This window comes from Pezoporus flaviventris, unplaced genomic scaffold (assembly GCF_033815535.1).
Source record: "Pezoporus flaviventris isolate CSIRO_AGI_PZ_B2104156 unplaced genomic scaffold, CSIRO_AGI_Pfla_v1 ptg000026l, whole genome shotgun sequence".
NCBI lineage: Eukaryota > Metazoa > Chordata > Aves > Psittaciformes > Psittacidae > Pezoporus > Pezoporus flaviventris.
This window is the reverse complement of record NW_026892574.1, coordinates 1479332-1503870: the sequence shown is the minus strand read 5'-3', so window position 1 is coordinate 1503870 and position 24539 is coordinate 1479332. Positions and strand designations below refer to the sequence as shown.

The following is a 24539-nucleotide window of genomic DNA, read 5'->3' as shown; positions in this document are numbered from 1 at the left end:
CTTCAAACAACACATCATTGATTAGCACATCTAGAGCACTAGCACTATAGATCAGCAGGATTAAGGGTTTAGAGTTACTATGGATTGTTATGTTACGCTAGATAGCAGCCCAATCACTCCCAATGACACTGAAATAGGGAACAGGGGATGCGTGGAAAGCAAACTTCAACTTTTTCTTATCTCACACAGGATGTTGTGTTTCGTGGCTTTCATAAATGAGCCCGCTGCAACCAACATTAAATGACTGCTGGCTGTTACAACAGAACTTCGTGCTGCAGGATCTTTAAATCACAGCAATTTACAAGAACAGCCGATCAGCCTTTGAGAACTCACCCACAATAAATTAACCAGTGCAACGAATTTATTGGGATTTGGTCATTTTCTTCAAGCCATGCACTATGCAAAGGTCTGGTTTGGGGTCTGAGTTGCCGGCTTTGGGGAGGGCTTTTTATTTCAAAGTGATTGGAATGATTGGGTTTTCATTGTATTTTGAAGTAGCAGGATGGAAACAGCACCCCAAGTTCGACAGTTGGTCAGCACACGGGATTCACTGATGAGCAGGGACTGTTACAAGAGCGTCCTCGGGAGGTCTGGATATTTCTACATTCTGTGTAATAATAAAAACACAGAGGAGAACATTTATCATGCAGCAGAAAGAGAACAAAACCCACTCAGATTTCTCCACAAGCACACGGCTGCATTCATGTAAAACAGAGACTGTTTTCGAGCCCCCGCACCCCAAGAATGCGGCAGAGCAGCAGCTGGTCCGTGTCCCAGAACCAGACAGCAGGAAGGCTTATTTGCAGTACTCATGGATCCCATGCTGGTAACATTATCAAAAGCTCAGGTAATTCCCATTTAGGGGGAAGCCTTGGACAGGCCACAGCAGGAATCCACTCAAGCACACGCTGCAGCACACACGCGTCTGTCCATTAAGCATCTCTCAGCTCTTAGCTGAACTATGCCATGGACTTCTTTCCCAGGAGAAGGCTTCCACATTTGTCTGGGTTATAGTCAATGCAGCACCCCTGACAATGCAGAAAATCCTCCTCCCAGACACCCAAACCAGTCAGGACTGACCACACCGACCGGACCTCACCTCATTGCACAAGGCCGGGGGAACAAATTACATGGAATGCAGCAGATTATTCAAACCCAACCCAACCCAAAGCACCAGCCCAGCCAAACCCTCACGCTGCGAAGGGGCAGCCGTGCGGGACCAGGCTCAGGAATCACGCCTGCCATGTACCACCTCGGGCAAGTCCCAGGGCCCGTGCACTCAGCACTCCCCCTGTACCAACAACACAGACTATGGGAAAGTGTTCAGGGTTCTTTACAAGATCTGGAGCTAAGATTTGGCCAAGTTTAGGCCAAATCACTGCCAATTCTTCAAACTTTAGAATCACAGAATAGTCAGGGTTGGAAAGGACCTTAAGATATCCAGTTCCAACCCCCCTGCCATGGGCAGGGACACCTCACACTAAACCATCTCACCCAAGGCCTCATCCAGCCTGGCCTTGAACACTGCCAGGGATGGAGCATTCACAACCTCCCTGGGCAACCCATTCCAGTGCCTCACCACCCTCACAGGAAAGAATTTCCTCCTTAGATCCAATCTAAACTTCCCCTGTTTAAGTTTTAACCCGTTACCCCTTGTCCTGTCACTACAGTCCCTAATGAAGAGTCCCTCCCCAGCATCCCTATAGGCCCCCTTCAGATACTGGAAGGCTGCTCTGAGGTCTCCACGCAGCCTTCTCTTCTCCAGGCTGAACAGCCCCAACTTCCTCACCCTGTCTTCATACAGGAGGTGCTCCAGTCCCTGATCATCCTCGTGGCCTCCTCTGGACTTGTTCCAACAGTTCCATGTCCTTTTTATGTTAAGGACACCAGAACTGCACACAATGCTCCAGGTGAGGTCTCACAAGAAAGCCGATGGGCTCTGTGACTCTTACTTACCTCACACTGTGGAAGCAAACTCACCTTTCACTAACATCTTCCTCTCCCCTTCTCCCACACGTAATCAAAAAGGAGATCTCAGCTTCTACTACAAGCAACCTCCCTCTCCATCTCCCCACCCTGTCACTGACTGAGGTGCAAAGTAGACATTTCATCCAGTGCTTGTTTTCCCCCCAAAGGATTGAAGCAATAGCTGAAGTAATTGCCCTCAATTATTACAAACAGACTACAGATTCCTTCATTTGGAAAGGTCAGGAGCTTCAGCCACTACAACGCTGACAGACACAAGGCTTCAAACCACTTCAGACAAATCCTCTTCAAACAATGAACTTCACACATGCTATAAACAAATACTCCAGGGCTTCTCTGCATTGCACTTCTGCAATGTGAAAACAGATGCTTTCAGCTGAAGCCAAAAAGGAGTGTGCTGCTCCGAAACACAGACTGCAAATCACTTGTGGGGGCACAGAACAGCACACTGGGCAATTCTGGTTCAAACAGTTCCACTGTTCAATGGTGGTGTTATCTGTGGCGCTGGATTTCATTAAACGCTTTGGGTTCAATAGACTGTTTGAAAACTTAATTTTACAGAAGCAATTAATGGTTTTGTAGGTGATGTTAATGAAAGCTCTTGAAATCTTCCTCATGCTCCAAGCAGCATTTAAACGCAGACAGGATCAACTTAGTCCTTCATTCTGCCCCACGGAATACACATACTTCACTGCTCTGCCTTTCTTCTGGGGCAGAGGGAGAAGAGTGTGTGAAGGTTTGGGGGTTTTTACATCAAAAATGCTTCTGCTCCTTTCTTTGTAAAAATTCATTAACTCAGGTTATTTCTCTTCAAATTAAACAGTTCTGTCTTTACATCCACTGCAATGCAACTATCTGCACAATCCTCTACACGCACCTCAATCGCAGCCACTCAACGGCTACGTCAGTATGGCCCTGCCACTTGCTAGACGTTTAAGAGCACTTGGTGATTCAGGCACGCCTTTCCCCCTTGAAATAAGCATCTTCAGTTATACAAGTGGTATTTCCAACAGCAATTCCCAGAATGCTTTAGCAAGGTCCAAACTCAGCACCCATGTTTTATCAGCCAAACTGAAGCCGCTCAACTGATCTGCATTAACACTTGCTCCAAGACACCCTTGTTATTTTCACCGTGCTTCTCCAACAGCTTTCAGGCAGTGTGGAATGGATTGCCTGTACCTAACAAACCAAACTCATACAGAAGTGGTAAAGCAGCATGACAAAGGTGAAAGGGGACGAGACTGGAAATACACGCTATGACTACCTAATAGAAAATGGCTTGGCTACGAACCACCAAAAGTCAGCATCTTCAGAACTCAATATCCAAGTCACTAAAACAAACCTTCTCTGCAGAGCATGAATTCCTCACCTAAGACATAAGGTGCCTTACTGAATACACACATAACACACTGATCACTATATTCCTTTTCACCATAAACCATTGTTCTGAAAACCACCACAAATAGCCCTTTTTTATCAAGCTGATGTAATTCACCTGCAGGCACAGCTCATAGCCTCAGCAGGGAAACAGTGCCATACCCAGCAGCATTAGCATGAGCATCTACAAGGGAGCCAGACATTCTTAATCATGACACAATTCACATAACTTCCGTAACACAGCGCTGGAAGAGCTTTGTGCCAGCAACAGAATGAACTTAAGCTCATGTCAAAGCTTAGGAGTACACAGAACCTAGGCCTGACACAGGGAAAGGACAAAGCTGCCACGGTATGATATCTTATCTCCACTTCTATTTTACAAATGCATTCAATTTCCTTTTCCCCAGTTTTCTGCTGTATCCCAAGATCTAGTCTTCCCCTCCAGGTGGTACCATCAATTCCTCTTTCTTCATACATCAACGACCACAGTGATGAAAAAGCTAATTTCATTATTTACTCTCTCCAATAGAAGCATCGCATTCCTAACAGTGACTTTCTGACTACACCCTCCTGCTGCTGAATGACAAAAGCCAGGAAGAACTTTACACAGCTTTCAGATTGACACCGTATCTTCAACCTCTCATTCATTTTTGAAGATAAACTACTCCCGCTAGAGCTCATATGCAAGATAAATGTGCTCAATAAAAAGGATTCTTTTCCTCTTCAACAGCAAACCAGTAGTGAAGAGTAATACATAAAACCAAATATGCTCAGCTGAGTTATCACGTCATTTCCCAGCACAAGGACAACGGGAATGAGCTCAGGCAGTACATCACATCAAGGCCTCCGATTCTGAAATAGTCTTACCTCGGGTTTATCTCTGTGCGTGTTTACAGCTTCAACATTCAGAAATATAGATTCTACTTTACATCCTGTTGGTAGAAAAGACAGGTTTAGAGTTGGTCAGCTTTAAAAATGAAATTACAGTAAGACACGATCTAGTTTTGAGTTGGGGAAGGTTAATCACTTCCCACTGCTGACTGACAGCACAATTCCCAAATGCCAAAGAGCTAAAGCTATTGAAAACTAATCTGTTCCACCAGGATGAACATCTCTGCAATCTGATAATCCCCCTCCTACTCTCACCTTAGCTTTATCAGTGTTTTCTCTGAAACAGGTTCTCGTTTATAAACGCACCTGAACAACAGCAGTCAGAAAGTTACTTTTAACTTCGGTTTTAAACATCCCAGGCTTCTTAGAATTTCACTGTAACACATGAGATAACTGCAGCTCTCAGTGTTTAAAACATGAAACCTGATGACGAGGATTACTGCCTATTGTTAGCTACCCCCATTCCTCTATGCAGGCAAAACAGTTTTAACCCCCAAAGAAATGGACCTTGAAAGCTGACCTCTGAAAAGGAACTTCTCCTTTCCACCCAAAAATGGAAATCTCCAAAGAAGCAGGAGAAATTAATCCCTCAGAAGAGACAACTGCTACTCAGGTGGTATAAACTGACTCACATAGGGAATTAGTTACTCAATACGCTGTGACCACACCATTTTAAACAGCACCTAATTGCCAAACACTGTCTTACCTGACACAAATGTGACTTTTATAAGCTAGCAGTACCCTACATACTAATAGTCGAATTCCTCTGACAACTTCTATCACAAATAGATTTTCAGAGGTTTCTGTTATCTCCTAAAGGCAGTCACACACTTCACAGAATTACTACGTGACAAAATAGGGTGATTTTACCCTTTCCTTAGAAAGCCACTGCACTCAAAACCAAAATAATATCCATTAGCAAAGCAAACACTTGCCTTCCCTTAGGGAAGCCTATTCTGAAAAACCCCATTAGTCAGGAACACTGTGAGCAAACTCTGCAGGAAGGCCAGGACTCAGAAAAATAAGCAACCACAAAACAGGTTTTAAGGAGGAAAAGTGCACATCTCCCACTGGAAGAGTCCTCCACTCATCCTGCTGCTCACAGATCACTGCAACCCTTGAGACCAAGGAAAACCTAGCTGATGCTGACCATTGCTGAGGACTGGCTGGTTACACACCAGACACACCTCCATAGAGGCCACTCAGTCCTTACCACTAGCTGAGTGCAAGACCTGAAAAAGTATTGTATGGAAAGCTTTAGATACAAACTGAAGGGACCCGAGTCACTGCACAGTAACTACAATGTGCATATTCCCAGCTCTTTTGGAATTACCCACGTACAAGCTCATGCCTACAGCAAGACAGTTTCTCTTTCCTGTGTGCTCCCACACAGACCACCGCTATACTGGGTTGCTGGATAAAAGTCTACTTTATCCTAATCCAACTGTCAGGCTGTAACAGATGTTCCTTTACTAAAGATCAGACACCAGGAAGAGCAAACCCCTAAGGGAAGGAAGCGTTACCCCAGAACAGGATTAGCTGGAAGGTACTAAACACACCACGTTTGATCCTGCATCCTGCCTCACTGGAGCCAAGTCATACATCAACATGAAATAATGTTCTAGATTATTAATGTATAAATGGTTTCCACAGCCATTGCCTTTTCAGATGGTCAAATCCCAAGAAGTGGGTGGTCTGAAATGTGCTAATCCAGACATACGTATGAACACTTTAAAAATGAACAGCTTCTTCCACTGAGGGCAGAAGGACATGGGCAGTATTCCATACCACTTCTTCCCCTCCATTCAGTGTGCGTGTAAACTGCAAACATCCAGGATCTCTTCACACAGCCCAAGACGAGCGAGTCAAGAAGATCCCCTTTCCAAAACCAAAACACTCAGCTGTTCTGAGCCCTCCTTTCAGACCTTCAGCGTGTCATGCAAGGCTGGAAACACCAGATGTCACCAGAGCACAGCAGGACAACACAACAGTTAAATCACAACCATCTCTTCAGGTAGATTTCCCAGTGGTAAGGGCTCCTTTCTTTACCTCAACTGTATTTGAAACTTAAAGAAGTACAGCTCTAGACTGCTTTCAAAGGAGATAATCAAAGACAGCTTTGCATCTCCGACCAACACCTCGATTAGCATCTTTGGTAACCCATTTCCTGCGCAGATTTGCCTATAAATAATCTTCTGAAGTGTGATGAGGTATCAGAAGATGTAATTAAGCCCAACACTTCAAGACATTAACAGCAGGCACATGTCAAGCTGAGGCTGAAAACACAAAAGGCAATTAGCAATCAGCCTAAAACCCAAGTAGCACAGGTTGTAACCCCCCAGGCTGGCAGCAAACCTCAGTTAAAGCCCCTGAGCTATGCACTGATAAACAGGGTCTGAGGAATGCCAACCACAGCACTAAATTCACGTGGTAGTGTGAAGGTCCACCAAAAACACACTTGAAAAGAGAACAAAAGTCGTTTAGGGGTAAGGGGAACACCTTTGTAAGGTGATAACCATACATAAATGTAAATCTGCCTGCTCTAAAAAGCAACACCCTCAAACACATCAACACAAACTGAGACCTTCCTGGACCTGACTGCGTAAACAGCAGGAGTTTGCCAGAAGAATTAATGAAATAACACAAAGCGAATGTAAACCCAAGGATTCACTGATTCTAACAAAGCTCTACAGGCATAAATGCAGTATCAAACTTAACTTTCAATTCTACATTAAAGCAGAATAAATATAAAAGCTCTTCATTTAAATGCTTCACAAACTTTACAGAGTAAAGTTAGATTTAGATATACTTAATACTACTCACCATAAGCCACCGGGGTTAGCTTTAAGACAGTATGCAGTGGGCACTTCAGGTAAGGCAGTTGTTCTGGGAAAACAAGGAACAAATTACATATGAAACAGAGATTACAAGAACAGTAACTTTCCTATTATGGTGCAGATCAACCACTTGAATGCCTTCTTATCTGTCAGTAACCCGCCTTCTTCCCTAGCATGCAACAGAAAGCTACTCAAATGGAGCAAAAACTGAACACCACAGTGCTGTTGCAGGTGAGAAGCTCAATAAAGATCAACTAGCCAAGTTTTCCATGGGGGTCAGGTAGAAAAAGTGACATTTGCACACTTGCCTAGCACAAACGCCCTCTGATGAGAAAGAACATCGTTAGAATTTACTGTCTGGAGCCTTCATCAGTACCATTTTTTCAAAGAACAGACCATTTGTCATGTATTAAAGATTTACCTGCAGGCTTGTCAAGAAAATATGCAAGCAAACAGCGCATGACAGCTTGGTGACATATGACAAGCACATTTTCCTGCCTTTCAAGTTCCATAATTACTGGCTCCAGTCTCTGGACAAGATCTTCATAGGACTGGGTGGGGAAGAGAAACACACAGCCCATTAAAAAGGGAAAACTCTTTGAACAGGGTATGTATATACAGCGGATCTTACTTTCACATTAGTAATCTTCTATTAGCACACAGACAAATATTGTTGCAATAGTTTTCCTTACATTAAGGACACAGTCCAGGTTTTCCAGACTATCAAAGAGCAAGCATACAACAAAATAAATCTCTCTCACGGAAAAGCTTTATTAAATCAGTCACCACGATTAAGAAATTCCACAAAACTCCTAGGATTCAACTCACAGCACCTGCATGTGTACAGGTTACGTCTTGCACGTTATTTTCCACACCTCATCTTCAAAAGCATCATCTCTCTAAGTAAAAAGCTGGGAACCCAGCCTACGGTCAGCATACAGGAAATCTACAAAGCTTGACTTCTTCAGGCTGCCCTTTGGAAACAAGCTATGGGCCTGGTGACCTAGCCTGGGGATGGCAGCCACCCTCCCACCCAGAGCCAAAGGACTCCTCTTGCGACCTGTTGCTCACAGCTCACACACAGTAAATCTGCTCCTGCCCGTCAGGAGCATGCTCCTGCCCAAGGTAACGTTCACATGCCTGTAAAGACAACACTGCCCAAATGCGTGGTGCATGGAACACATGGGGAGCACAGCACATCTCCCAGCAGGACAGGGAATGACCACGTCGCCCTGGTCCCCAGACAGGCGTGGGGCTGCCCAGCTGGGAAGCGGCACTGCTGAGCCAGACCTTGGCAAGAGAAACCCAGCACCCTGTTCCAGCCAGGCTGTGTAAGCCCAGCCATGGGTACTGGTGACAGAGGGACCGCCTTAGCCAAACGGCTGACATCAACCAACCACCCCAAGGCGATGAGGGAGCTCCACATGTTTGTCACCATCCGGATGGCATCAGTCTGAAAAACAAACACTCCCTCTTCAAATGGATTAGGAGAACTTTGCAGCTTAATGACTGCCTCATTAGTGAGAGCAGGGTCACAGCCCCAGACACACCACTCTTATCACAAGATGCTCTTAGCACAGTGATTACTCTTGACCACTGAGGAAAGACCACGGAGCTCCGATTCCTCAGGACACAACAGCGGAGCAGTTGGTCCAATTACTCCTCTGCCCTGAACCCTAAACTTCAGCTGCCACGGAAAGGCGTGTGGCCACCTGGTAACTGCTGCAGGTAACGCGTTCATTGCTTTAGAAATGCTGTCAGCAGTTGTTTTCCCAGAGGCAAGGAGTTTCTTAAAGTGAAAGACCACCGTGGCTGCAGATTTCCCTGCACTTCAGCCAGCGCTGCGGGCAAACCAGCCATTACCCACAGCGAGGATGAATAGGAAAAGGTGATCTTGGCAGTACATTTACATATGCAGCGGTCTGAAGGCTTGCAATCATTCCTCCTGCTTTATCGCTGCGGGACCAGCATAGAAACAATGCCCACAAGATCAAAGCTCTCCATTGTTTTATCTAAATCTATTGTTTCATTTGGCAATCCTGAACCAAATTAAACCGTCTGGGCTCAATTCTTGCCATCTCCTACGTGCTTTCCCCTGGAGAGAGGAACAACCTTGTCATTCATTTAAAGATCTATTTTTCCTTTCTAAAGCCAGCATGCATATATTGAGGAAGACAAAGGAAGCCCTTCACCTTAAGAGAGAAAAGGGAGCATACCTCTCCTTTGGGGTATCTGTATCTGTATTTGTCTTGGTCTCTCAGTGCAAATTCAAGCGGATAATTTTCCTGTATTTCTTCATAAGTCATTTCTTCACACACTCCCTATACGTAATAAAAATCATTTAAGACCATGTATTTCCAGCAGTGCAAAAAGCAGATCTCACTCTTAAATAAAACCATATATAAATAACCATTACCAATTGTATTTTGTTACTCTGACATTTAAAGGCAAAATCACACACATGATGAACAGGACTGGACTCACACGTGGATAAAAGGAATCATTAAGTCTGTATATAAATTGAAGTCACATATATGGGCAAGTGAATCACTGAGCAAGGTCACGTTTTATCTACTGCACCTACTTATGTATCTTACAGGTGCAGTTGGAAAGAGCCAACTAGCAAGCTCCTCCTTACAACCCCCCAACTACCCAAACCGCTGCCTTCTACATTGGAATGTTTCACTGGGGAACATAAACCACTTGGTTTATGGCTGAAATAATTATGGCAAAATTTAATAGGATGCTCAGCCTTACTAACAGGAAGTAACAACAATTTTTCCAACCTCTAGAAACAGCTTAAATGACTTCCAGTCCCATGAAAGCCCTATCATTCCAAAACTCAGTAGCTCCTTCATCTTTAGGAAGCCAAGCAACTTACAACATGCTTCGAAAGCCAGAACTTACTGCATCTATCTCATTCAACACCTTCCACTGCTCATAAGGCACTCCCAAGGCTTCAGCAGTCTGAATTGTCCTTTTCATCTGGCTGGTCCAAACTTTCAAATCTTTGATATTTTGCTCATTAATAAATTGTGCCAAACTTTTGGCAAACTGAAAGAAAAAACATGAGGCAGGGGGTGAGGCTCGGAGCCAAGACGCTCTGTTCAGTTTGGAACACACAGGCTCCGGGCTCTGTAAACTCATTATAACCCTTCCAGAAGGCTAAGAAATGCAACACATTCTGTTACAACAAGAGGTACAGGAGAGGGAAGGAAAAGAGAACAAGGGAGATACAAGTTTTCTGCAGTTCCTATCTTTATCATCAGGGATTTTCCTTTCAGCTTTAACTTGTGAACCTTCCCAATTATCCAACATTTACAAGAATGCAGTTAAAAAAATAAAGCCTTGACAACTGCTTTGGGCTGTAGGATAAAAACCAATTCCAACCAACAGAATGACAGATAAAAGAGCACGTACCAATTCACAACCCCCAAAGTGTTTCCATTCATTTTCTACTACTCGCAAATGCAACTAAAACCGTTCTTAAGCATGTTAAGAGGAAAGGGCTGTAGAGGAAGAAAGCTGTAATTACACAGCACAAACTGCACACATGCATAGGATACACAAAAACCCAGTCACACTTGTGCAGGTACATACCTCTTTTCCCCTAACAGACAGTCCAGGATCTCCTCCTATTCTCCCTTTCAGATTGAGTTCACTTTCTCCGTGTCGACAGAGGTAGATTGACCGAGGAGTCACATGGATATTCATGAGGTAGTAGACAATCCGGCTCTGAATGTGATCCATTACTCGGTTCACAAGGTAACTCCTTCCAACATCCATAATTTTAATGTAAGAAAGATCCCTTGGAGGAGCAAACAAAAAGAAATATGTAAGATTCCAGTTTCCATCAGCATGCACCACAATCTCTGCCATTATAAAACAAAGAGGCAACAAGCCAAAGCAATAAACAAGCCCTCAATTACCTATGGAATATGCATTAGTCCTAACAAACAACTCAGTACCCCAGAGGTACAGGATGAATTCTGTTCCTTTCACAGGTGAGCTGCTCACATCACTTTTTCTGTTCCCTTTACTTGCGTGTTGTCTCTCAAATCTAGGTTCTGCTCTTGTTAAAATACAGCCCTCCCACTGAAGGAAGGGTTCAGTGGAGTCATTTGACTGTGGTAGCTTCAATATGAGATCCAGGTATTTCACGATACCAGCTATTTTTCTCCAGGTTATAAACACTTCCCCCACAGCAAGTATTTGATGGCATCCGGGAGCCAAAAGGCATGGTCATCACTTACCACCTCTGTTAATCCTTCTAGAAAAACTAGAGCATCAGAAGGAGCTGGGACCAGCCTGATACAAGACATTTTCTCAAACACTTTATCAACATCTATTTATTAACAGCACTGTAGTGTACCCCACCACTACCTCCTCTCAGCACGAGACAGGTTGTAACTGCAATTTTCACTGCTCATCTGAGCTGTACATTTCAGAGCAGCATCTAGTTTAAAGGAGGAAAATGGTCTAATGAGCTGAAAATAACCATTATGGGTTTCTAGTGAAGCATTTGAGACAGAGACCACAATAAACCAAGGAAACTGGTAATAAAACCAAATGGAGGTGATGAGAAGCAAGCATCATCACCTATCTCCAGTAGTGCTCTCTGAGGTTAATCATTACTATTTCACCCAGGCACAAGCATTAGGCCCATCACAGAAATTACATGCATGAACTGATCCGATTGAACCAGCTTCACACTGCTTACGCTCAATTACATTAAAATGCAGCTCAGCCTTCTCTACAGCACTGGTCCTGAAACAGAGCAGGAGCACTTGGTATGAATGCAGCTCAACATCCCACACCGAAATCCTGGACCCCAGCAAGAGAAACAGGGCTCCTCCTCATGTGGTTCATCCCTACCTTACTTTCAAGCATTGAAAGCGAATGAAAAACAGATGAATGCTTTGGCACAAAGGCAAATAATCCAAGCTAAGAAACTTTCTCACAGCCCTACATCTGCAGGATATTTTACAAGCACGAATAAATAAATTTAGGCATCCCATTTGCAAGATAGATGTGTTCAAAATTCATCTTAGCCATGCCAACAAACGAAGTTATGCTTACAAATCACTCGGGTCTCCTCTACAAACTAAACAACCAAGTAAGGATCCGATCTAAAAGAAGCCTGGGGTAATTCCTAAATGCTGGTTCTGTTCCAGAAGGATCATATCATTCTCCAAGTGGGAAATCAAAAAGAATATTGTCCCAGAGTAGATGTGTTAGCCGATTTTCCTCAAGCAAGCAAGTTCCAGGCTACATCCCCAGAGTAAACTCTCCCCAATTTGCCAATGGAAAGAGAGCTTAAGCCATTAATTACTATAAAGCCCTAATCCCCAATACAGGATGCTCCATCCCCTAAGGAAACATCTTAAGATGACCCAGCTGTGATCACAGCATTATTTCATCACTTACTTGTCAAGAGTTTCATCTAACGTCTCATAGGAGTTCTTGTAGCACTCTATTCTCTTCATGAAGTCTTCTGTTGCTTCATCGTTACTACAATCAACATAGTCAGGACTACCCAGCTTCACTTGCTGTTTGAAATAAAACCAGGAGGGTAGCACATTTCTTTCCCTTTTTAATGCAATGTTTAAATAAATAGGAAAGGGGAGAACACAGCACAAAAACCTTGTATCCTGGAAGATAATTAAAATACATGCATAGCAAAAAGAGCTATTTTTCATAAACTTGAGTTATTATACACAAGAACAGGAAAATAAATGTGAATTGTTCCATTAATGGGAGCTAATAGGGTTTTTGCTATTGGAAGTTCTTTTAATGTACTTCTGAACACACAGAACTACCTTTAACCTCCTAACTTAGAGCAGTTAAAGCAACTTTCCTATACTTACCACAATGTTTGCAGCGATGACCTCTGGATCTACACATACTGACTCAACAAAAAAAGTCTTCAGTCCAAAGGGGAAGTCACGTGTAGAGAGGAAGGAACAAGGAAGATGCATTAGAATGCCCCTGGAGACTAACACACACGAGCAGCACGTTACTCACTTCCATGCTGACCCCTTTTTAGCAGAACCATGTGTTAAACTTCCCTTCATTTACTCTGAAGGTTTCTGCAGACACTCATCAGAAATTGCTGGTTTAGCATTGCCTGAAGCATCATGTTCTGTATTATTCCCCCCCCTCACAATGCTTGTAAGTGGAAAAATTTTACAGTGAGAAACATTTAGGATGGAAGAGAAGAAAATAAATGCAGAGGATACAAGTTCAGACGTATAAAGAGTAACTGATGTTTCTGCAATAAGATTTTGGAAGCCTGTCAACTAATGGAGTAACGCAACTTAAAAAGACTTCTGTGGTTTGCTGTCTCAAAGGTTTATGGAGATACAGGTTTAGAGGAAGTGAAGGATTACTGGGGAAGAGCTAAATACAAAACAACCCTGGACAGAAGGCACTAAACCACGGGAAGTTTTTTGTTTGCACAGAACTAACACAGAATTCCTTATGTTTTCTGTAGCAAAACCATGGACCGCACTAAGAATCTTATTTTAAATAGCTCTTGCTGACAGTACATTCAGAGCTACAGGTCCAGGATGAAAGAATTGAAGCCACAGCATGTAAGAGCTTAGTTACTAACAGGACAAACATTAAAGACAAGAAAAATGAGGACTGGGTGAGTTTTAATCACAAACAATGCTTGAGAACACAAAATGTACCACTGACTATACACCTAGGAAGGACATGGCTTATGCTAATGCACTTCTTAACCCGGAGTACTTGGGGATAAGGGCAAAACTACCCCTGCCTTACTTGTCCAGGTGTTAGCTCATTGCTCCTTGGCTTTCAACTCACCTTATAGCCATTTTCTTCACCAAATTTGTAAATAGTTTCTCTGCGTTCTCGGGTGGTGTTTGTGGCATCAAAGACCTGGAAATAATTACAGGGAGAGCGAGAAAGAAGAATTAAAGGAATAGCCTAGCCTGTGAAAAGCACTGTGCTAGTAACAACAAAACCAAGGGTTCAAAGTCCCTCAATGCGAAGAGAAGCCACGAAACACTTCCCCTTTCCCCTCTCTCAACATGCTCAAGAGGCAAAGAGATGACACTCCTACTTTCCACCCTTGATTCTCTAAACACTAAAAAGCAGGAATATTTTGAAAGCACTACCAGCTGAAGACTGTATTTGGAAGAAGCAACCACAATTTAAGCCTAACCCACAGTAGGACAAAAGCTCCCTCCTGACCCATACCTGCATTAAATACTAATCCCTGGGTTTTTAGCAAACTTACACTACAGAAAAAAAAGCTGCTGCAATCAACATGCTATTCAAACTGCAAGTATAAAGCTTTTAAGTGGCAGAAGATGACATGGTTTAGTGTGAGGTGTCCCTGCCCATGGCATGGGGGTTGGAACTGGATGATCTTAAGGTCCTTTCCAACCCTAACTGATCTATGATTCTAAGATCTGCAAGACTTGTAAAGCCTGCCCATGGACTATAAGATAAATGCAGCCAATTTTGCAGGAACCAATGTCTGGCCGTGAACACACCAGTGTTTTACCAAACCATGAGGTTTGCCGAAGCATAGTTTACCTCATGCCCCCAGCACAACTTATAATTATTACTTCATGGTTTTCCCTGATTAACTAATGAAAACACCAGAGCTGCACCAGCAGTCTCAAGGAAAAGAGTGTTATGCAAATTAATGGGAATATGCCATATCAATAATTGAACAGCTGCTGGTTTGCATCCCAATATTAAATACAGATATGCAGCAATTTGAGTTTCTCCTGCTCTCCTCAGAGATTTCTCATGTTGGGAACAAAATTGCCAAGCAATACCCAGGATGCTTTTTGTTCAGTAAGTACCTTTCACTTGAAAGGCTAGACTTGCAAATAGAAACAGAAGTGCAACTAAAACAAGAGATATGTTTAACAGCACGTAGAATCATAGAATAGTTAAGAGTTGGAAAGGACCTTAAGATCATCCAGTTCCAACCCCCCTGCCATGGGCAGGGACACCTCACACTAAACCATCTCACCCAAGGCTCTGTCCAACCTGGCCCTGAACACTGCCAGGGATGGAGCATTGACAACCTCCCTGGGCAACCCATTCCAGTGCCTCACCACCCTAACAGGAAAGAATTTCCTCCTTATATCCAATCTAAACTTCCCCTGTTTAAGTTTTAACCCGTTACCCCTTGTCCTGTCACTACAGTCCCTAATGAAGAGTTCCTCCCCAGCATCCCTATAGGCCCCCTTCACATACTGGAAGGCTGCTATGAGGTCTCCACGCAGAACAGCCCCAACTTTCTCACCCTGTCTCCATACAGGAGGTGCTCCAGTCCCTGATCATCCTTGTGGCCTCCTCTGGACTTGTTCCAACAGTTCCATGTCCTTTTTATGTTGAGGACACCAGAACTGCACACAATGCTCCAGGTGAGGTCTCACAAGAGCAGAGTAGAGGGGCAGGATCAGCTCCTTTGACCTGCTGCTCACGCTCCTTTTGAGAGTGATACAATGTGCAGAGAAGGAGGACATCTTCCTGTGTGTTACCCTCTCTCATTGAGCCCTTCAAATCACAAAGGTTGTTACTCAGTACGGCATCACCTCCCTGAACTTTCTCTGCAGCAACAAGGCAGATGTAACATCCAACTCCCACAGAAAAAAATCAAACCATATACTGAAGATACTGAAATGGCTCAGGCTGTGCATTATCCAGCAGACACACTGTTTTGTAGGGAAGCAGCTGAAGAATGCAACTCCAACAAGAAACTTACAGCCACGTGCCCGTTTTCTTCACTGAGGTACTGCCGGACGTCATTCAGCGCTGCTAAGGCACACTGTCTGAAAAATGAAAGAGCAAAACTCAAATGCTTGTACAGTTCTTTTATTCATGCACTTGTGCATTGTGATCAGAGTGCCCTGCAACTGTTAGGATAATCTCTCTCAAAAATAAATGTTTTTGTCATCAGGTACCCCCAAAACAGGGGAAAAAACCATGGAGGTCAACCAAGCTATACTAAGGAAACATGGTCAAGGCCATCTGCCAGAAAGAAGAGTCCAGTGCTCCTCAGAGCAACTGACGCAACTACACATCATCACAGAATACCTATCAACTTTGCTGACCAGAATAAGCTTTCACTCATCTAACGTAACACCAGTGAATCATCCCTGGAACTGTATTTTTTCCCCAATTACCTACTCATAGATACTTGCTTCTTAATGTGATTCTCAAAGAGGGAAGAAATAAATCAACTTAAGGTTTTTATCTTGCAGCCCCGAGGTAGAGTGGATAGACAACTGTTTTTCAGTAATACACTGCCTCTCTGTTCACCTACAGTGCAAAAATTGCTTATGGAAAAAAAAAAACCTCTTTAACCAATAAAACAGAGTTAATGACCAGTATTAGGGACAGAGGTGAAAATAAAATCCCTTTGTAGTCACCAACCCAATGTAATTAGAACTGGAGACCACTGGGGCCACAAACACCCCAAACCCCCCTCTCCCTACATCCTTTACACTTGGGTTAAATTTGGACAAGAACAAATTAATTTGCAACTCTCCTATTTCCTCAGGCCTAGCATTATCTTCAAAGCCCATTATGATTTCTAGCACATAAATAATACTGGAGGGCAACATTAATGTTGTACAGGATTTACTCATTAGAAGAACAAAGCTCCATTTAGTTCCATGAAGTACAATCTTTCTGCAATACCAACATAAAAACCTATCCCTTTCAACAGCCTTTCTCTGCATTACTGCTCTATTTTGACTTCCCAGACTGAAACATCTAATTCTTCTCTTACATTTAGCGTATCTTGCATGCACAGCTTTCTCTTGAAAGAAAAATTAAAGCTTTCCAATCCTGACAGTATTTCCACATTAGCAGGGTTAATGGCTGTCAGGAACCGAGATTCATCAGTGAAGTCTTCACTAAATAAATATAAACCCTCTTTACTCACTGCTAAGCAGGCAGTTTAGCTCTCACAGCCCATTTCATGTTCTATTCCCCACCATTTAGTTTAATAGGCGACACAGAGGCACATTAAAAGGTTTGGCTCTACCTCTAAGCAAAAGGTAAGGGCTTGCAAGGCTAATGCACCTCGTATCTACTTTCTGGTCCCAAAGGATCAGTTGGTTCTTATGCAAGTTCCCTCTCACATCAGCAATGCTCAACTGCTGCAGAAGAGGAAAGGGAAGAGAGAGAGGACGAGCAGAGGAACAGCCACAAAAGAAAGTCCAGACATCAGGAAAAGTCCAGACATTTTTAATGCTTGAGCTGAAGCAACTAAGAACAAAATACTCCACATTTTAAGTAGCCTAAACAAACTGCATGTCCATTCCTCTAGTATTTCTGATACTTCTCACTTTATACTGCACATTCTCCTATGTTTTCCTGAACAATAAATGGCAAAGAAAATCAAAAGAGCTTCCCATTCTGTAAGAAAAATGTAGCTCCCTCTTGCTCTGACCTTCTCTTCATCTACCCTTTCTCTTACATTAAAGCAGAGCCTTTTTCCAAGCAAGAAAGGAGTCTCAAGTGCTTCATCTGTGCACAGACATCACACTGATGCTCCCCTTGCTTTGAACAGCACTAGGAAAACAGTTTTCAAGGCAGTGCACCAACTGAATGCATCAAGCACCTGCACGGTGGGCAACAACAATTTCAGGGAGGGAATAATATTGTTTCATTCTGGCTTATTTGAATGGATAATGACAAATACATTCAAAGTACTCCAGGTGAAAAATTCCAGTATGCAAACCAAAAAGAAAAGTTGTTAAGCATTTGTTAGAACTGCTTCATTTTGAGGGAAAATATACTGGAATATCTGCAGGAATAGCAGCAAACACAACCTCCTGAAAGGTGAAAAAGAATCCAGGATTTACCTTCTCTGCATTTTTGATGCTTTAGATGAAGCAATTAAGAGAAAAACAGCCCAACTTTTAAGCAGCCTAAACAAATCTCTTACCTGCTTGCTCTAGAACTTCTCTTCCTTGTCATTTCATACTGCAGTCTCTTAAGCATCTTCTTGAGCATACAAAAACACAACTTAAAGCAGTCTTTATGAGCAAATTATACAGGGTAGCTTTCAGCATTGTGTAGCAAACACAGTCCAAACTTACCTCCTGATTTTCAAGCCTTCTTCATTGTCAGGCAGGAAGAATTCAAAAGATTTATACTTTTTCACCAAGTCTCGGCGATACTGACCAACATTAAATTCTGCCAACGAGAAACCGGGATTTAGTGGGAACTAATGATACTCATGGCAAAAGGACAAAAGTTCTGACAGCTCGGAAACCAAACTCCCTGCAAGGATAAAATAATTTAGCATGTACAAAGCCAACTTCTTGCATTTTAGGGGGGTTTGGTTGCTTTCAACTGCAACAAAAAACCATGGGAATGGCAAAAGAGCATTTGGGCAGTAGTTTCAAGAGTCATTTGGTCGTACTGCTGTGCTGCTATCTGCCGGTTTGCTTGAACATCACCAAAAAAAACCTTTTCCTCCTTCGCAGGGGGGGTTGGCAGTCTATTTCGATAGCCTACAAAGAATCTAGCTGCTGCTTCTGTGCATATGTGCAGGGAGACAGCACTCTGATGGCACCTCCCAAAACGTCCAGCTCCTGTTTAACCAAGGGAGAGTACTAAATAGAACTAACCAATTTTGGTTTTGATAAACAAACCTTAAAATTCAAGTTGTGGAACCATTTTGTCAGAACCCTGCTCAAATATTTCTATTCCTCAAGGATCAGCACATACTATTGCACAACCCCTGTTCCAGTTATTTTATATGCTTAAGTTGTAAAAATCTCAACAAACCATTCAGCAGTATTACTGAACATAATCGTACTGTGATCTCTTGTGGCCAAGAAGACTACTCTTTACCTGGGCAAAAGTCCATAATGTCAATGGCCATACACGTGTCACAATACCGGATATGGGATTAGGGCAAGGCAGTTGTTTTGCCATAGAGGAGACAATGACACTGTATCCTAATGAACTTCATCCAACAACTCTGAAAGTAGGTCTCTGAAGTGCAATTGATGCTTTAAGTTGTTTCTGACCTGTAGGTTTTCTCTGCTGAACTGCAAAGCATTTTTTTAACATCAGATCAAACTTAAGTGCTCTGTTTGAGAAGCTGCCAAGGTGTAACTACTCGAGAGACTTCATTTCTAGAAAGAAGAAATGGAGTAATACACACAATTGCCAAATCGCATTTAAGAAAGAAAACACATAGAATAGAGTTCAACCACCAGCTGCTGTCCATAGACTGCTCTCGGGGACTGGAAGCAGAGGAAGTATTGCTTAATCCCCCAAAAAGTCAGGTTTTGCTCGAGTTCACCAATGCTGATGTCACTTTTTTGTGGTCAGATGTGTGACATGGATTACAGTACAATCCAAGTTATTCTGTCACAGGATGAATGAGCACTGGTCATACCAGCGGCGTGAAAGAATGGCTCCTTGTCAGAAAAACAGAAGATGAAGGAGCTCAGAAGGCCAATGTTGCAGGCAGTAGCCCTTTAAAAATCAAAACCAATGAATTTCTCAAGAAGAAATAGTTACTGCAAGAGGGTCATGCAGAGACATGGAAAAAGTGCTATCTAGTGGGACAATCTTCAGCCCTTACTGTTAACATGCACCCTTGCGGAAGAGTTTCACAAAGCTAACTGGAATCACAATTACCACACAGCCAGAACTGTTCCAGAAAAGCTTCCCTAAGTTTAGTATCTAAAAAACACATTGCAACACAATTCTATTCAGGCATCTAATTGACCTCATTTCCTCCAAAAAGCTCAGACAAAAGTCCTTTGTATTTTTTTACCATTTCACATTCTAAACAGGAGAGGATTTTGGAAGAGAGAAAAGAAAACGCAGGACTGATTGCTGAAACGGTTCAACTAACATCAACCCTGGGCTATTTGCCTCCACCTTATGCTCTTGAACTCTTCAGCTTGCTTAATACATGTCACATGAAAAGACAGCATTTATCTTTCCTCGGGTTTACACAACCTTGTAATTTTAACCATCTCTCTTGGAGACTAAGAACACTCTCGGTATTAAGTGCAGGCTAATATTAAGAGCTAAAGGTAACTGATGTTAGGGCTATTCACCATGTATACATAGGAAAAAGTTCTTTCCTGTGAGGGTGGTGAGGCACTGGAATGGGTTGCCCAAGGAAACTGTGAATGCTCCATCCCTGGCAGTGTTCAAGGCCAGGTTGGACGAAGCCTTGGGTGAGATGGTTTAGTGTGAGGTGTCCCTGCCCCTGGCAGGGGGGTTGGAACTGGATGATCTTAAGGTCCTTTCCAACCCTGACTGTTCTGTGATTCTATATCTTTGTAAAATGAGGTAGCAACACCCTAATTATTTTTTATTAAGCACAACTGCATGTACTTTCTGATGTGCTGCTCCCAGTAGCCAAGGAACTCTTCCTGTAACTGAAGCAGACTACCCCTACCTATTTTAGTGTACCTGGGATACATTCAACCAAGCATGAACTGGATGTGGACAATATCTTGTTTGTTGCCCAATACTGGATTTTTGCTTTGTCATACAATAAAATGTTCAACACAGTGACATACATACATCTTTACAGACATGCATGTTATACCTAACATACAAGCATAGTTTTATCACATACACTTTATCAGCTTGGATATAGGCTAACCTAGTTAGATTGTTACTCCATTTCAGCCTAATGGATAAAAGCGACATACCCTGACACTGCTCATTAGAAGGGTTATACTGAGTGAAAACAGTCAAGTGACAACTTAAATCCTGTAAACTCTCATACTGAAGCAATGTAACATATCCTCCATAACGTCTTATCTAAATAAGGCAACAAGCTTCCAAGAGGTTAAGAAAACACCAACTCAAAAAAGCTACACCCTCAAATCAAACAGCTGTTTAAATACAGGCCAGAACTCTTTACCTTGACTTCTTAGAGCTACTAGGAAATACATGCATGATCTAGGATGTTTTATGTTATTTAAATGATTAACTAGTCATAACTATAAAGCTATCATTACTGCACCAGACACAGACTCACAGAACACTAGAGCTATCTTTTTCTTCTACAGAGGTGGAGGAAAAGGCAGGGGAGAAGGCATCTCAGAACCTCCAAACAGACTTAGGTTTTATTTACTTGCCTATCTAGGCCCACAGAGTACCACAGGAGCTCAGGAATGAGGCAGGACAGCCAGGTCCTTGGCACAGCAAAGCTGAGCTGTCGTTTCCCACTCACAACACACATATAAAATCCTTAAGAGAGTCATAACAAGCACTGCTCCAGTTCCTATGGCTCTTAATATTGAAAGGGCTGTTAACTCATTCCACAAATGCAGTTATACGAGGAGTTACACAAGGAATTAGACATTGCACAAAGGTCACAGAGAACAGAAGATTGAGAAGTCACAAGTGCCAACTGCTCATCCACCTGCAAACAAGATTCCCTTTCACCCACATAAACCAAGGGAAGAAATCTAAATAAATAAATAAGGACAACTGAAGTGTTAAGGGGCAAGGGCAGAACACCTGGCAGAAGGTGGTAAAACAACAGTTACCAGGATACGTTTAATTAACACCTAAATGGAACTGAGAGCCTTGTGTATGCTATTGCTTAAGACTAAGTTTACAACACAGAAGGATTTTAAGTGGTCAAACTTTGCAATGTAATTAATGGGAACTAAACTAAACACCTAACATCTGCCCCGTCCTTCTGATGTAAACAGTAGTAAACGCATCACCTTTTGTAGGCACTCCAATCCAATTCAAATAGCGTGTCAGCTTCTTGGAGATGTAGGTTTTTCCTCTTGCTGGGAGACCCACCATGACAATCAGAGTAGGGCAATTGGTCATACATACTGAAACAGAAAAAAACAGAAAACTAGGATTTACCATGAATGCTCCCCACGAGGCGAAGGCTTACACTGTGGTGGAGAACTACAACCCATGTGCTGTCTGGAAGTGACCATTCGGGCAGCTCATGCATCGTGTCTCACTGTTTCAGGGGGTTTCTTCAGGGGTTCTGTGGACCCAGCCAGGGGTTTTATGCTGTGTTGAGTTTTGGAAGAGCGAGTCAGTGGCAGTGCAACACTGGACGCGTGAGTTGTGTGCAGGCAGAACACAAGAAGCCTATGTACTTACATACGTGTTTTAAGGCATACAAAAACAATACCAAAAGGACACTGACATCTTAGTATCATAGAAGGGTTTGGGTTGGACGGGATCTCAAAGATCATCTAGCTCCAACCCCCGTGCCATGCGCAGGGACACCTTCCCCTGGACCAGGCTGCTCAAACCACTGAGTTCAGTGCTTGCATTGAAAGGAAACAGCAAGGTGTACACAATTTAAAGACAATTTTTAAATCTTTAAAACAAGTCCTCAACATTGTTCTTGGGTTTTGAGCAAAACTAGCGTGACAAATGCAGCTTAATACATCATAGCACAACATGGTACTCGTTATTTCTTATTTCTCCTTTCAAGAGAGGTTTTTGTGTTAGTAAGATTTAAAACCAGGACTAACTTTGACTGTTCTTCAATGATTACTAGGAATAAAGTACAGGTATTCTAAGCATGTACAATAATCTGATAGATATATGTACAGAAGTACTTTAGCAAAAGCAGTGTTTAGTCAGTAAAACACAATCCTGTAGTCATTTAAAGGAGTTACATGGATCAACTGAAAACCTTGAGGCCTTTCCTTTCAAATGACAAGTTTTTGAGCAGTTTAATGGCATAAAACCATGGATACCTTGCATGAATCTATCACAGCTACAAGGAACTGCCTAAAAAGAAAGAAGACATTAAAGAGGTGCAAAGATACCACTGGCTCCCCCCATCCCCTACTTCAAAGGGCATTAATTACTGTATAATCAACACGTGCATCAGTTTCCTCAGTGTCTTGAGAGAGGAGTCAATTTGCTTCCAAAGACTAAATCACAGTGTTACGCTGTAGGACGTAACCAAGCTGTTGCGCAAACCACCGTGAGTGAAGGTTTCCGGAGGTTGGACTGACAAAGTCCCATCCCACAAAGTCACTGGCACAGCTACTCTGCAGAGCAAACCCACGGATTAGCAAAGCCAGATGCACTGCCTTAAAACACACACTGAAAACAAAACCAACCCCAAAGCCATGAAAAACACACCATTTTTCATGAGAGAGAGAGGATGCAAAACCATACCCAACCTCACACCCATGAGACAGTCTACTACTCCATGTAATGGAAGTTGCAGGGAACTGAATGCAAACTGAAACGGATCCATTCAAACCCATCCATGTCTCTAGAAGGCCACTTATAAAAGCCCTTGGAGTAAGCTCCTCTGTGCAGAAGCTGATAAACAAGAAAGATAACGTTTTCTTGTCCCTTCGCCTCTTTGTCCGAAGTTCAGGCCTGTGAACCCTGTCTCCAAGAGACGGCAGGCAGATTCGGGGGAAACAAAGTCTATCAAGTGCAAAGAGTACACTGCTTACTAAACAGCTTTGCTTCTAGATTTAAGGGCAATAAAACAAAATACTGAGATAACTGAAATCCTTGAGCCCCTTAAAAACTTTAAGGGGAGACACTGTTCATCAAAGGCTCTTCACCCGAAACATCTAGCTCAAGTTTTAAACAATTTTCTAGCATAAGCAGTGAAACAAGAGTGGCAAAAGACAAACTAGGATCTGTATATGGAAAGGCTCTGTACACAGTGCTCTGCAAGGAACTGTGCTAATGAAACAGGCTTCTTGACCCACTCTTTACCAGAATTTACCAACTAATGCTACACCAGTATCACCTCTCTTTTTCTCCTTCTCCTGGGCTGAGCCATACAAAGGCAGCCCTCTCACACAGTAACTGCCTTCTGGTAACGTAGCAATAAACATATACTGGAGTAAAATTAAGGGCTAGGAAAATGCCATGAAGAAACCTGCAATCTACTTGAACGGTTGCTTCACATATTACACCAACAGCTGCTCTCTAAGCCAAGTCCTGCTGCCTAATCTGTTCCTGATCACTCAGTGCACCACTCTTTACTGTGTGACAATGCACTAGAAATCAAGGGAATTATCTGTTCATCCCTATCAAGTAAATTGCAATCCTCCTCTGATTAGCTACCAGGCTGACCCAGAGAGCTTTTCCTCTTTAAAGGCAGGTACCAGCAAGACAGATTCCCTGCACACCAAAAGGAGGAATACCACTCATTCCAATGATGCTAATACATACCTCCATAGCCCTGTAAACATCACTACACAGTACATGGTGCTACAGCACATACCACCCCTTAGCACTTGTCTTGAACAAGGAGGATGCCAGTTCACAATCCAGGATTTGGCTGTTTTAACAACACACACAAGACTCAGCACAGCAGAGGGTTCTGTCTGCTTCCTTACAAGGCTTGGTTTTGCCCATTAGCTCAGTGAGAAAGTCAAAGACCAGAACAAAACACCAAGTTCTGAGCATGCAGCAAATATTCAAACATTCAACAGAATT

The 24539-nt window shown here is 42.8% G+C and overlaps 1 protein-coding gene across 9 annotated transcripts in view; it reads right to left on the bottom strand.

Annotated features, from left to right (window-relative positions):
• LOC133271867 (6-phosphofructo-2-kinase/fructose-2,6-bisphosphatase 4) overlaps positions 1 to 24539 on the bottom strand; it is a 49139-nt gene that overhangs the window by 4435 nt on the left and 20165 nt on the right. For 5 of the 9 annotated variants that reach the window (XM_061458327.1, XM_061458326.1, XM_061458328.1 and 2 more), the window contains exons 2-13: positions 21812 to 21928; positions 18191 to 18287; positions 15844 to 15910; positions 13920 to 13994; positions 12959 to 13015; positions 12519 to 12640; positions 10692 to 10899; positions 9999 to 10145; positions 9308 to 9412; positions 7513 to 7642; positions 7078 to 7140; positions 4231 to 4295 (exon numbers count right to left, since the gene is read on the bottom strand). In XM_061458327.1, the coding sequence (XP_061314311.1) occupies positions 4231 to 4295; positions 7078 to 7140; positions 7513 to 7642; positions 9308 to 9412; positions 9999 to 10145; positions 10692 to 10899; positions 12519 to 12640; positions 12959 to 13015; positions 13920 to 13994; positions 15844 to 15910; positions 18191 to 18287; positions 21812 to 21928 (1253 nt within the window). Of the gene's footprint in view, positions 1 to 386; positions 608 to 4230; positions 4296 to 7077; positions 7141 to 7512; positions 7643 to 9307; positions 9413 to 9998; positions 10146 to 10691; positions 10900 to 12518; positions 12641 to 12958; positions 13016 to 13919; positions 13995 to 15843; positions 15911 to 18190; positions 18288 to 21811; positions 21929 to 24539 lie in introns of those variants that run through there. The other 4 variants (XM_061458322.1, XM_061458321.1, XM_061458324.1 and 1 more) reach the window with 4 other exon arrangements.